Here is a 13,395-nt window from a genome sequence, read left to right on the forward strand (position 1 = left end):
CCTCCCAGAGGCCTCCCGACGGCAGAGCGCAGTTCTTTGACACCGTTACCTCAATATGGTGGAGCTCCTGACGGAAGGTTTTCATCAAGCTCTTTACTTGTTCTTCCATCCTCTCCAGGAGCAGGCAGATGTCGTCTGACTGTTTCTTCAGATCCTTTACATACTGGTCATCCTTTGTTTTTAACTCCTAGAAAAGAGCATGGCAAAGGTTGGTCCCGGAAGCAAGAGGGCAAGCACCTCCCCTGGGACCCCTCTCATCAGCGCCTGGGCACACTAGGAATTCCACGTGTGCAAAGTGAAAGTGGTTTCAGCAGAGACTGAGGAGGCCTGGGAGAGAGCGCGGGCAGATGGAGTGGGGTGGGCTCGGCTCGGGAGCAAAGCCTGAAGAGCAGCTCAGGATCAAACTCTCCGTTAGTACTTGCTGCACATCTCCCTGCAAGGTCCCAGAAGGCCTGGGGGGCGGGGAGGCCAGGGTTGGGGCCCCAGCTGAGCAATTAATGTTCAGATTCCATCATGGGAACATACCTAATGCAGACTAAGTTCCATTCCTTAAAACAAAATCTAAAATAGCATATGTTATGAAAATACATCTTTTAAGACAGCCAATAATCCAAAATCACGACAAAGCCTTTTCTTCTCATTAAAAGGTTATAGTCTGATTTGTGCAGCATTCTGAGTAATGATGCCAGGCCTCCACATTTTTTCACTAAGGAAAAGTACATCAGTAACCAGATTACACTCCAGCCGCGTATCGCATGGCCGGCCTGGCCGCCCACTCTTACCTGCTGCAACTCGCTGATGAGCTTGTTCTTATCTTCTATTAGCCCCGCGCAGTGCACCTGTTGGGCACTGAGCATGTCCCACAGGTCCTGGGGAATTCTCTTCTGTTTGCCCTCCACCCACTTCATGGTGATCTCATCAAATTTGTCCTGACTGCTCTTGACTTCGTTCTCCAGCTTTTCAAGTCTGCAAATACAAACAGGCTGGCCATGCCTGCCCAGGGCTGGGCACTGCCTCCCGCTAGAACATGCCAGCTCACAGGTGTGTCAGTAATGCAAGGACTGGGCACCAAGCACTGCCTCCACGAGTGTCCACGCAAAAGCAAACCAGGCTCTGAGAAATCTTTTATTTAATGCTTAGCTAAAGCAACTGAGACCAAAAACAGACCAGCATTAAAGCTATACATACATACATTTATACACACACACACACACACACACACACACATATGGATCAGAGTCAGTGTGTCACATACTTCTGAGTAAGATGGTGACATACAGTAGTTAAACACTTGGTCACTGGAGTCACATAGTTTGTGTCCAATCCTGACTTTGCAACTAACTGCCTCTCAACTTCAGGTAAGTTGCTTAACCTAAGCAAGCCCCATTTTTCCCATCTGTAAAATGGAGAGGATAAGATATACAGCTGCTGTCAGGATTAAATAAGATGATACTCAGCACAGCAGTCACTGAACAAAGGGAACTTGTATTCTTATTTTTTATTATCAACATGACCTCAAGTGTCTGGCCATTCCTCCCAAGTTAACAATAAATGACCAGAGGAATGTACAAATAAGGAAACCCAACCATTAGCAAAGGAAAATAGAGATGGCCTTTCCAAAAATTCCAAAGAAACTCTGGGGTGGAGTGTACTGAGGACGGGACCAGACTGAAGGAAGGCCCTGGGCTGAGACATGAGGCCCCTTCAGGGAGCCGCAGCCAGGACATATGCCAGAGACTCTCGCGACCCCAATAGACTGTAATTCTATGAGGCTGCTCCGAAACAAGAGAGCAACCCCCTGCAAGAACAGGAACCCCTACTCTACCATCTGGCCATCCCCTGCCTCCTTTCCTCCTTTCAATCAAGGGCACAGAGTACATACTAGAATTCAATTGACTTTTTTCTTTAAAAAATGAAAAATAGCTATCAGATCATTTTTCCAAAAACCCACATTTATCTTGTAACTCTGCCACTTAAGACCTTCAGTTTTCCCTCAATGGCTACAGGACAAAGCTAACTCCTGGGCCGGCACCCAGGGTCTTCCACCTGCTAGGGATCTGTTCAGTTCCTGGTACAGTCCATGACAAGCAGTGGGAAGTTGCAAGAATAAAGTCACCAATTACATATTGATAAAATGTGTAAAGTAGCTAATGGGGAAGCTACTTATGCTGAACAACTAAAAAATTTGTTGTTGAAATTGTGCTGTGTATGTACACACTGAGATGAGCTGAAATGGTCAAGTGGGTCACACTTCTAACTGAACTGTATTTAAGAAATTAATTGAAGAACAAGCCAATGGAAGAGTTTAAATGAGGACCTCTGTTCCTACTGGTATCAGTCCACTTCTGTGCCCAAACCAAAGAAGTTGAATCTTTCCAAGCAGCTTACGCCTGCCTCCTTGTTGGGCAGCCTGAGACCTGGGAAGATGGGTGTGTGTGACTGCCTGCCTGCTGAGGACTGGAGCTGAGGTTTGCCATCGGTTCCCATTATCCCTCCGACCCTCTTTCCTTCTAGTCACAGAGTCTATGCTATTCTTTAATATGCTACTATTTGTATATAACACTGAGATGTTTATGGGTTGGTTATTCTGATTAATTTAAACCCAGAATAGCCCAATCTACCTTCTTAGCCTCATCTCCCAAGCATATCATGTAATCTCACACCTTTGCACAAGCTATTCCCTCTGCCTAAAATGCCCACTGCTTGAATCCTCAAACTCCTATTCATCCCTTAGGGCCCACCTCAAATACCACTTTGCCCGGAAAGCTTAATTCTCCAGAAAGAATTAAAGGCCTCCTCATATGTGTTTCCATAACTCTTTATACATACATTTATTTTAACACAAATCATGGTTTGGTGTTTCCCTGTCTATCTCAACTAGACCATGAGCATCAAGAGCAGAGGCCATGTTCACTCCTCTTTGCATCACTTCTTGGTACTTACCAGGGATATAATACTACTTCAGGAAGGAACCGGGAAGGGAGGGAAGCAGGGAGGGAAGGAAAGAAGGAGAGAGGGAGGGAGGATTCATAAGGGGCAAGAAGAGGATTCTACTGCACTATTTTACATAGCCACTTTCTAATGACTGGGGAGAATTTTGGGGACCCACAGAGCAGATACCCACACATCCCCCAGGCTGCAAAGCAAGAGGCTCCTCACCTCTGTCGCTTTATCTCCTCTTCTTCGACTCTCCTGTGGATCTCTCTGATATCTGCAGCAACCTGGATATTTGTCACCAACTCAGTGCCACAGCGCAGCAGTTTAGCCAATTTCTGAAAATAAACAAGAATTTATAAAGTTAGAAACATTTGCACAACCATCTGTAGCTGCTTCATCCAGCCAGGCAGGAACCAAAAGCCACCTTAAGACTTTGAAGAGTCACATCTATAAGCAACCCATTTCTACCAGGACCAAGATGAAATAGGAAATAAAAGAATTACTATTAAAAAAAGATAACTAATATGGTTCAGGCTAATTATGATGGAGTCCAAGATATATATAATGGCAGTGGGAGATGCAAAATGATGGGTATAGAAAAAAATAGTGATATTGATGAAATGTTGAATATGAAAAATAAGAGATTTGGAAAAATCTAGGATGATTCCCTCCTCTCTTCTGCAACTACATTCAAACTTGGGCTTTTAGAATCCAAAGCCATTCTTCTGTTGATCTTCCTGCTACACTATTTATGATTAATATATCTAATCCATGTTGCAAAAAAAAAAGATTACTAAGGTACAGGCCAAGGGCAGGGGCCCTCATGTCCTGGGCTTAGGGCAGTGCTAATTATTAATACCTTGATATTGAGGGAAGTAGCACTGGTTTTTATACATTTCTCTTTGAGCCAACGTTCTTCATGACTTAAGTCCCAAGTGAAAGGAAACTTGAAAAGCTGCTACTGAAAACAATATTGTCTCTCTGGTTTTCTCAAATAAAGAGTACTCAAATGAACAGTAAACCAATGTTTGGAAGATTATATATAATATTCTTTTCATCTTGCACAGAAATGCTCAGAGATCACTGATCCTTCAGATGAAATAACCTAAGTACAAAGAGGTGATGTGACTCCTCTACTTCCCAGTAAGCAACAGATTTGGAGCGAAAACCCACAGCAGTTCAATATTCTTTCCATGCAGTAAAATATCTTCTCCTTGACATAATACAGTACAGGTTATTCAATTCTCTCTATATATCTCTATGCTCTATAATAGTAATATTTCAGTAACTTAAATAATTGTTCTCCCAGGAAGGATACCTCAGTTTTGGCCAGAAGTGGTCTCTCTCCTCTCCACTTTTTTAAATCCCACCTGTTTTTCTAAGACCTAGTTCAAATCCCACTTTCTCCATATAACCTCCCTCATCAGGCTAGCTTGGTGAGCTCTCTTCCGTATCTCACAGTATCACTGTCTGTGCAGTTCACTTAGCAATTAAATTAAACACAGCACTTTGCCAGTTCCGGCTTGCTGTTTCACATTGCTGTTTATTCCTCCCGCACCTCTTGTTCCAAGTACTTTATTAAATATCCCAGGAGCCCTGTCATTGCCATGAGAGCGTGGTCAGTGATTTAGTATTTATTGAGCACAAGCTATGTACTAATCCACAGGTGTTCAAAGAGGTGCTCACTCTCACAGAGCTTACAGTCCCATTGGCGACCCTGCAGGCACACACATTTGAAAAGTCATCCTAAAATGAAATGAATTGTACAGACAAGTACTACTCAATGTATGAAGTAAAGGAGTTCAGTCTGGGCTAAGGAGGAGTTCAGAAGGAGTAGGGACTTGAGATGGTCTGAAAGTATCGGAAGGTAACCTAATGAGAGGAGAGAGAAGACCAAAAGGCCGAGGAGAGGAGGGGAGACAAGGGGAGAGGAAGACTTGGCATTCCAGATGATCCGAGGCCCCAAACAGAAAGCACATAGGTGCCTTGGGGTGAGTGACTGGGTCAGCCCAGCCAAAGTGGAAGGCCCAAATTGGGTTAACAATGGGAGGGAAGACTGGAAAGTTAGCATGGGAACAGACTACAAAAGACTTTGAATGTCAGGCTGACACATCTGGACTGTATCCTATCAATAATCCATAGAGTAGTATGAAAGCTCATTCCTAGAAAGTTCCTAAAATGAAAAAGATTCAAATTCAGATCTGCCTAGAGACAGGAATATGGAATCTTGAGATTCTTCTAGTCCAGGTACAGAGACCATGAAATCATATGCTGTTTCCAGGATCCCAGGGCCGACAGGACCCTTTGCTCCTAGGTCATACCAGTCTGCTTTCTTCCTTCTGTTTGCAGCTCTTGCTCTGATCTTCCTCACTCTCCTTTTTCCCATCTAAATATTCTCCAAGTGCTTCCCTGTAATGGAAAAAAAGAGACACTGAAGTTCTTTCTGGTACTTAGATCCTATATTTAAAGTTTCCATAGTACAACATACCATATAAACAAATATATATTCCATATGAATAAAAATACAAATATTTAAAAAAACACAACCATAAAGATACTAGAAGTAAATACAGGACAGAAAACATCTTAGAATAAAACTGAAGTTAAAAAAAAAGATTGAAAGATTTTAGTTCCAAAAATTTTTAAGTTTTATCCTTAAAAGTCAAAGGATAAACTGGTAAAAGATATTTGACAAAATTTTGCCATCTATAAAATAGAATGGGCTCCTTCAAATCAATACAAAAAAGGACAAAATACCAATTAGAAAAATTGGCAAAGGATGTGAACAGGCACTTTACAGTAGAATACAAATGGCAAGTAGACATTTGAAATATGTTCAACTTCACATACAACCAAGAAAATGACACTGAGAACCCTGTCAGGTATTAATTACTCTCCTATAAGATAAGAAAAGGTTGATAATATTAAAAGGTTGATAATATCAGGTGTGGCCAAGAGTGCGGGTGCCCCACTATTCATACTCCATGGGCGGGAATGTGATGTGTAACAACTAGTTTAAAAGAGAATTTGGCAACATTTATCAAAAATTTAAATATGCCTCCCCTTCCCTTAGGAATTTTCTACAGGAAGCTTTCACAAGTACTCAAAGTAGGCACAAGAATGACTATCAGAGCACTGATGATATTAGCAGGAACATGGAAGCACTCTATACACATATTAATAGCCGCCTATTTAAGTAATTGATGTAGAGGCAACAATACAAGAAAATATTTTGTGGCCTATAAAAAAAGCGATATAATATCTAGCAGCACAGAAAGATGTCCACGATATTTAGGTAAAAAGAACTAGTTGTAGAATATGGAAAACATAGTACCAGTTTCTATTTCAGTATTCTTGAGTCAGCTAAGTCATTTACCATCTGTCTTAATGCTTCCCAGCTTCCAAAATTTTGCTGTTGAGTCCTCCTGTTTTGCATGACATTGTGGGTTTATGTCTTTTTCACTTAATCCCTTTAAATGCCATTTTAATGGAGTTTTGATAGAGTTCCAAGATTATGTGTTCCACCCGCCATCTTTACTCAGAAGTGATATCTCCCAAGATTTTGAAACTTTAATTGAAACCCTAGAGATTGGGAGTTTCAGGGGCTATTAGCCCATTAATTCTGTTCTTTATCTTTATACAACATTTGATTCTGTTAACAGCTTCCTCCCTAAAAGTACACCTCATGGCATTCCGAGCAAGGCCCAAGCAGTCAGGGCAGCGGGCACCCCAGCCAATCAAGGAGTCTATGGACAATTTAAAAGCAATACCACTGACTAAAAGTCAGCCTGCTTTTTATATCAATGTGTACCAGCAACAAAACTATGTCAGTGATAAAACACTCCTTTCTGAAAAATGTTTGGTTAATCTAAGTTCTAAACAATTGTTACAGACACTGTCGATTTTTAATAATAGATCTATAAGCTTCAATATAGCACCTTTCCATTTCTTAGCCCTTAATTAACAAGTTAATTCAGAGAACAAGCAATTATATAATTGGCCTTTGACACACACAGACTCAGCTACATGCATATCTTCTGAGAGCACCTTTGAAATGCTTCATAACTGTCCCAGCCCACTTAGGGGCATTGCACACCCCCACCCCTGAGCTCCTACATACCCCTGCAGTGTAAACAACAGCCCAGTTATTGAAAAGACAAAGAAATTGAACTTGAGTTACTTCAATTCTGTCATTCTACAGGCAACTCATTTCCCAAACCTTTCGGAATTCTTTTCAAAGATTTCTTGAGATGTTTTTTCTTCCTTTTTTTCTCACCCACTACTTTTTTGTTTTGAATTGTAAATTTTATTTTTATTTTTTAAAAATGTTACTGGCATGGTTATATAAATAAAGCTCAATAAAAGAAAATGTTCACTGTCTGCTTTTCTTTTCAGGGTGTTCTTATTATCTGTGTTTTAAAAATAACCTGCTCCAGGTGTTAAATTCACTAGCTACACTTCTGCACCTCACTGATTCATTTTCCACCAGTGTGCACTGGCCACTTGCTCTCTTGTCTTCATATGACAGCAGTAACCCTTTGTCAGCATTTCCTCTTCTATCAACTTCTAAATGCTGGGTTTTCTTATGTCTTGTTCAGGAGCTCTGTTCTCCCTCTTTTTATCCTCTTTCCCAGTGTAATTTTATTCATGCCCATGGTTTTAAATATAATCATAATGCTGCTGACTCTGCACTGATATCTCTAATCCAGAATTCTCTTCTGAGTTTAAGACCCATATACCTAACAGACATCTCAATTTTAATGTCTCACAAAATCCAACTTTGCTTAATATGTTCAACATCAAACTCTTGATTTCCAATTCCTGCCTCACTACCCCATCGCTATTTTTACCATCACCATAAAAGTCATTACCATCTACACAGCTGTGCTGTTCAAACCATTCTTGCTTTTCCCCTGTCTTTTTACCCTCATATCCAATCTATCAGTAAACCCAGTCAATTTCAACTCCAAAACATGTCTGAAGTACATCTGCTTTTCTTCCAAGCCCACTGCCATTAACTAGTCCAGACCAACTTCAGTGCAACTGTTTCCTAACTGGTCACCTTACTTGCACTTCTAGCTCCTCCAAACCATTCCCCCAAAGACAACCACGTCATCTTAACATACTTAAAAATTTGAGAAACTCCCACATTGGGTCCTTGGCCTGTGGGTCAGAGTTAATCATGATAGGGAAGGCCAAATGGATATCTCAGAAACCGTACCCAAGTACATTAAAAAATAAAAAATAAAAAAATAGTATCACAGACAGAATGGTGGGGATTGGTGTCACCCTTGAGGATCTTTAGGATGCAGAAGTTGCGGTACCTATCAAATCTCCATTTAGTTCAGAGGTCTGGTCCCTGCAAAAACTAGATGGATCTGACCAAATGATTGTCAATTACTGCAAGCTCAACCAAGCAGCAATCCTGATTGTAGTGGCCATGCAAGTGTGACATTTTCCCAGAGCAGATTACTGTGGCCTTAGGTACATGGAATGTGGCCACCGATTTGGCCAAATACAGTATTTTCTACCTTAATCAGGAATAAGGATCAGGAAGTTCTCATTTACATGCAACAGATAATATGTACTAACATAGCCCTCATGGGAGGCTCACAGGGCCATGTTAATTCTCCTGATACCTGTCAAAATATAATCTGAGGACCATCTGGATATCCCACAGAACATCCCACTGACCCAGTGCATCAGGGGTGGCAAACTATGGCCTGTGGGTTTTTGTATGGACCACAACCAAAAAATGATTTTCAAATGGTTTAAAAAAAGAAAAATCAGGATAAATAGGCAGAGCATAGAGCATTTTTAGGGGAGTAAAACTATTCTGTGATATAATGGTGGATATATGCCATTATACACTTGTCAAAATCCACAGAACACCAAGAGTGGATAATAATGTAAACTATGGACTTTGGGTGATAATGATAGGTCAGCGCAAGTTTACCAATTATAACAAACATACCACTCTGGTGGGGTTGTTATACATGTGGGGAGGGCAGGAGGCATAGCGGCATCTCCATACTTTCCACTCAATTTTGCTGTAAACCAAAAACTATCACAAAAAAATGACCATTTAGAAAAAAAATCAAAATATGAATATTTTGTGACACATGAACATTAAATGAAATTCAATTTTCAGTGTCCACAAGTAAACTTTTGATGGAACAGTCATGCTACTTTGGCCCCCTCATGTCCAGTGGCCAGCAGACAAGTTGACATCTTGGAAGGACCTTGCCCAGCAGGAAAAGGTGTTAGCACTGTTACACACAGTGAGGGCCTTCAGGAATTCAGGGGATCACGCAGGTGTCCCTTGGTACCCCTTTATGACAGCCCAGTGTGTCTGTGAATGGACAGGTACTGCAGCCATAGCCCTTCTGAAATGAGAGCTTGTGTCATCACACAACCAGGAAAGTCACTAAGCCAGAACTGGTAGCTGAGGTCCACTGGATAATCACTTGTGGAAGGAAGGCAGGCTGGAAGGGAAGGAGGAAAAAAAGACCCGGGAGGGTTGGTCAAGGATCGCCTGAATCTTCAGTGTATTGCCCACCGTACCCGGCGCAGTGGGCTCACAATCCATTTCCGTCTGTGATTTTACTTGTTTGTTGACTGTTTGAGTATCCCTTAGTTTATTTGCACCTTTTGGAAGAAATACTGTCTCAAAAGACAAGCCCTGGCCCAACTCGCCGCAGGTGCCACGCCCCCGGGAAGCCGCCCCTGCATTCCCGCCCTGCATCATGGACACTGCGGCGCTCCGCGGGGACCCACCCAGGCCCGCTCACCGCCGCCGGGCTTCCAGGCGCGCCGCGATGCGGAGGCGCCGCGCCTGGATCCGCTCCTGAGGGTTATTAGAATGTAACGAGGGCCCTGGAATCGGGGTGGGTAAGTGCTCCTCCTTCTCCTCCAGGACTTCCCGGGATTCCGGCGGATTCATGACGGGTGCCCCGGGCAGCTCCGTCTGACCACTGCCGGACCACCGCCCGGTTACCAGCAACAAGCCGTTGCCACAGAAGAGTCGTCACCGGATGCGCAGGTGGAGTGAGTGCGCGCGCAGCTCCCCAGGCCCCGCCCACCGGTGCTCGGAAAGGTGTTCCGCATCTGGAACGTTGTTCCTCTCTCCGTTGCGGTGTGAGTACTGTCTTGAGCCCGCCTGAGTCTTATTATCGGAGACTGGACCACTCGAGAGCTGGGCCAAATTGTGGTTCATCACTTCCTGATCCTGATGATTAGTTCATCAAACAAATATTCCTCAAAATCACATTCATTAAACATTAATTGAGTACCTTCTCTCTCTGCCAAGTGCTGTGCTAGTTCTAAGGATACAGGCGTTCTCTGCTCGTAGAGGGTGTAGGAATAGGCCCAACCCTGAGCCTACTGCCTCTTTGGAAAAAATATACCAACGTATATTTCATCCATCTATTCGTCATCCTTACATTTTGAAGCCCCCACTTTGTGCCTTGGGTCCCTACCTCCTGTAAGAAGGTGAAACCACCCTGCTACCAGTACATTTGTATCCAGCAAGGGATTGTTATTTTCTGCAGCCTTTTCTGTAGGGCCAAACCTGAGACAATCCCACCATCACCACCTGCAATCACATACTTGCAGAAAGAGGAAAGGAGTAGAGGAAAAACACTATGGGGGAGGGAGAAGAGGAGTGGAAGTTACAGGCACAGAAGCACAGTTAAACTCAAAGACACCCTGTCTCTTGAAAAGGCAGTATTTCCCAGGTGTTGTATCTCATTGCCAACAATAGTTTCTTATGATGGTTCAATCCCTTTCAAAAACACAAGGGATTATATTTGACAGTCTTGTCCCACTGGTCTGTGGGGAACTCTAGAAAGGGCACTGGAGGAGTAAGAAAATGCAGGTACTGGTCCTAGACCTGCTCTGCCACCTTGGGTAAGTCACTTCTTGAGGCCTGTTTTCTCAACTGTTATATGGTACTATCAACCTACTCAAGTCACAGGCAATTAATTATAAGGCCAAAGATAAGCCCTTTGTGAGTAAGACCTACCCAGAGGCAAATGGAATTTTTTAAAATTAATTTTCCAAGTCTGCAAAAGGTAGAGATTTAGGAATGCTAAAATCTTGGACACATACACACACATACTCTCTCTGGAGTAGATTGGAGGCAGGGGGCTTCTGAGCTTCAGGGCCCTCTCCCTCCTCTGGTTGTAACCTGAAGCATTAAACTTCCCTAGCGGCTATGGAATCAGAGGAGCAAAGTAGAGTTCTGACCATAAAATATACAGATCTATCTGTATGCTCACTGTAGTTATTTATAATACTAGAAAAACTGGATATGGCCCAAAATCAGTTCCAATAGAGGAACGGATAAAGCATTCATGGGATGAGAAACAGTGCAGCCACTAAGAATGAATATGACCTAGAAAGACATCCAAGATATATCAAGTGAGGATGGGAAGATGTGGCACAATATGCAGAGTATGATCCCAGTGTGATTTGAAATACATATAGTATGTACACAAGAAAAATGGGGAAAGAACACAAAGTAGTTGGTATCTCTGGGTGATTTTCATTGTCTAGTCTAAAAAAAAAGTTTACAAAGAACACAAATCACTTTTGACCTAATAAGAGTTTATTACCCATTTATTTATACATACTTTTAAAGAGTAGTGCCAGGAGATCCTCAAGAGACTGTGTGTGGCAGGCAAGAGTAGGGCTGTCACAGATGAGAGGGATTTGGGGGAGGGATGTAGGTGATGTCCCTCTCGATGATCCACTAGCACCTGGAGTCTGGTCCTCAACTGGTAGGCCCTACTCCAAAAACAGGTGTGCTTTTAAGAACTGACATACACTACTAAGCTCATGAAAGAAAACCAAAGAGAATACACTTAGGGCAGGGAACTACAAATGACATCAGGGGACATGTGTTTATGACTTGTGACCAGCATATCTCTGTAGCTGATCTACAAAGGAAGTCCAGCTATAACTGGGAAGATTCAAGATGAGGTGGGATTGACTATAATGGACTCAGGAGTCCACAAAGGGTATAATTTGCCACAGACTAGATAGAGTCCTTGAAGCATGGCATCCCTGTGTTAGTTTTGAGTGATAATTGTGAAACTTTCTGGCTTTCTGGGACTGTTCTGCCATGCTACAGGCTGGCCATCTACCTTCAGCTTACAGTCAATTTCGAGAAAAAGATTATTGACTACATTTTAGTATACTAAATCAAGTTACACACTTGATTCTCTATCTGTTAGTTTACACCAAATCACCTTAATTGGGGTTTGGGGATTCACCAAACATGTAATTTCTTGGCTTATTCCTACCTCCCAATTTGTGTGAATTCTACTAATAGATTCTCAGAAGGCAACCTTGTTTTATTCTAGTTATTTTTAGAAATGCCTCACCATCATCTTCACATATTGACTATAAAAGGTACAAAGGAGGTTAATAGAAAAGGGAGGAGGAATGGAAGCCATGAGATCAGAAGCTTTCAGGAAAAGTTCAAAGGTAATAGAGTACTGTGTATTAGTAGAAACCAAGCACCTACCTTTGACCACTCACTATGTTAAATGCCTACATGCATTATTCATGACACCCACAACATAAATCCCATTTTACAGATGAGAAAACTGAAGCTTAGAAAAATAAGTGAGTTGCTCTGGGTCGAAGCTTGCAAAGTTGAACATGACTAAGAAACAGTCATTTTATTAAGTTTGTGAGGTCTGGAGAAACTTTCAGGGTGGAAGCAAGAAAAATGAAGGTACAAATACCAAGTTTTTTTGCAGGAAATTTGTGAACAGAGGAAAAAAGATGAGAGCACAAAAAGCCAGACACTATGGGAGTCTAGAGTCTTTTTAAGTTTAGGCAGACCTAAACTTGTTCTCTAGGACATTCCCACTGAGTGTCAGGCACTTTTGCTAGGTAGGTGGGATTTGCAGACAGAAAGGCAACCGCAAAGTTGGGAGGCAAAGAGTTTAAGAGCACATAGCCTGAGACTTAGCCTGGGTTAAAATATGGGACATTTCCTTCCTTACTGTCTCAAACCTTGTTAAAAAAAATTTTTTTTAATGCCTGCTGCCAGAACTGGAAGATCAATTCTGATATAAAAAATAGGAAATAGTCTCCTCAGAAGCAATAGAAGATACGAATTTCTTTTGTAAGAGCTTACACTTTGTATCAGGATGTTTAGGTGTACAAAGTATGGGTTATTAGGTTCTTGTGGAATTAGCCTGGAAAATTAATACCATACATTAATACTCTTTCTATGGGTAGCTACTTTTGAGTATGAAACCACCACCTTACAAACTACTTTGTATGACTCAATCATTATGAGTTATTATTATTGCCCATATCTAGTTCTGGGGGAGTTAAGAGCAATATATTATGAACAGCTGTTACTAAAACCTAATACTCTACTTTCTTTTTCAAGTCACCCAGTAGCCAGCAGGCTGATTGATTGTTCTTTAAAAACAAAAC

The 13,395-nt window shown here is 42.0% G+C and overlaps 1 protein-coding gene across 3 annotated transcripts in view; it reads right to left on the bottom strand.

Annotated features, from left to right (window-relative positions):
* DRC1 (dynein regulatory complex subunit 1) overlaps positions 1–10,142 on the bottom strand; it is a 48,933-nt gene extending 38,791 nt beyond the window's left edge. Inside the window, exons 1-5 of one of the 3 annotated variants that reach the window (XM_037009483.2) lie at positions 9,729–10,142; positions 5,259–5,346; positions 3,160–3,272; positions 783–966; positions 50–187 (exon numbers count right to left, since the gene is read on the bottom strand). In XM_037009483.2, the coding sequence (XP_036865378.2) occupies positions 50–187; positions 783–966; positions 3,160–3,272; positions 5,259–5,346; positions 9,729–9,880 (675 nt within the window). In that variant the 5' untranslated portion in view covers positions 9,881–10,142. The remainder of the gene's footprint in view (positions 1–49; positions 188–782; positions 967–3,159; positions 3,273–5,258; positions 5,347–9,728) is intronic. The other 2 variants (XM_037009482.2, XM_037009481.2) reach the window with 2 other exon arrangements.
* Between the last annotated feature and the right edge of the window lie 3,253 nt (positions 10,143–13,395).

This window comes from Manis javanica, chromosome 1, assembly GCF_040802235.1.
Source record: "Manis javanica isolate MJ-LG chromosome 1, MJ_LKY, whole genome shotgun sequence".
NCBI lineage: Eukaryota > Metazoa > Chordata > Mammalia > Pholidota > Manidae > Manis > Manis javanica.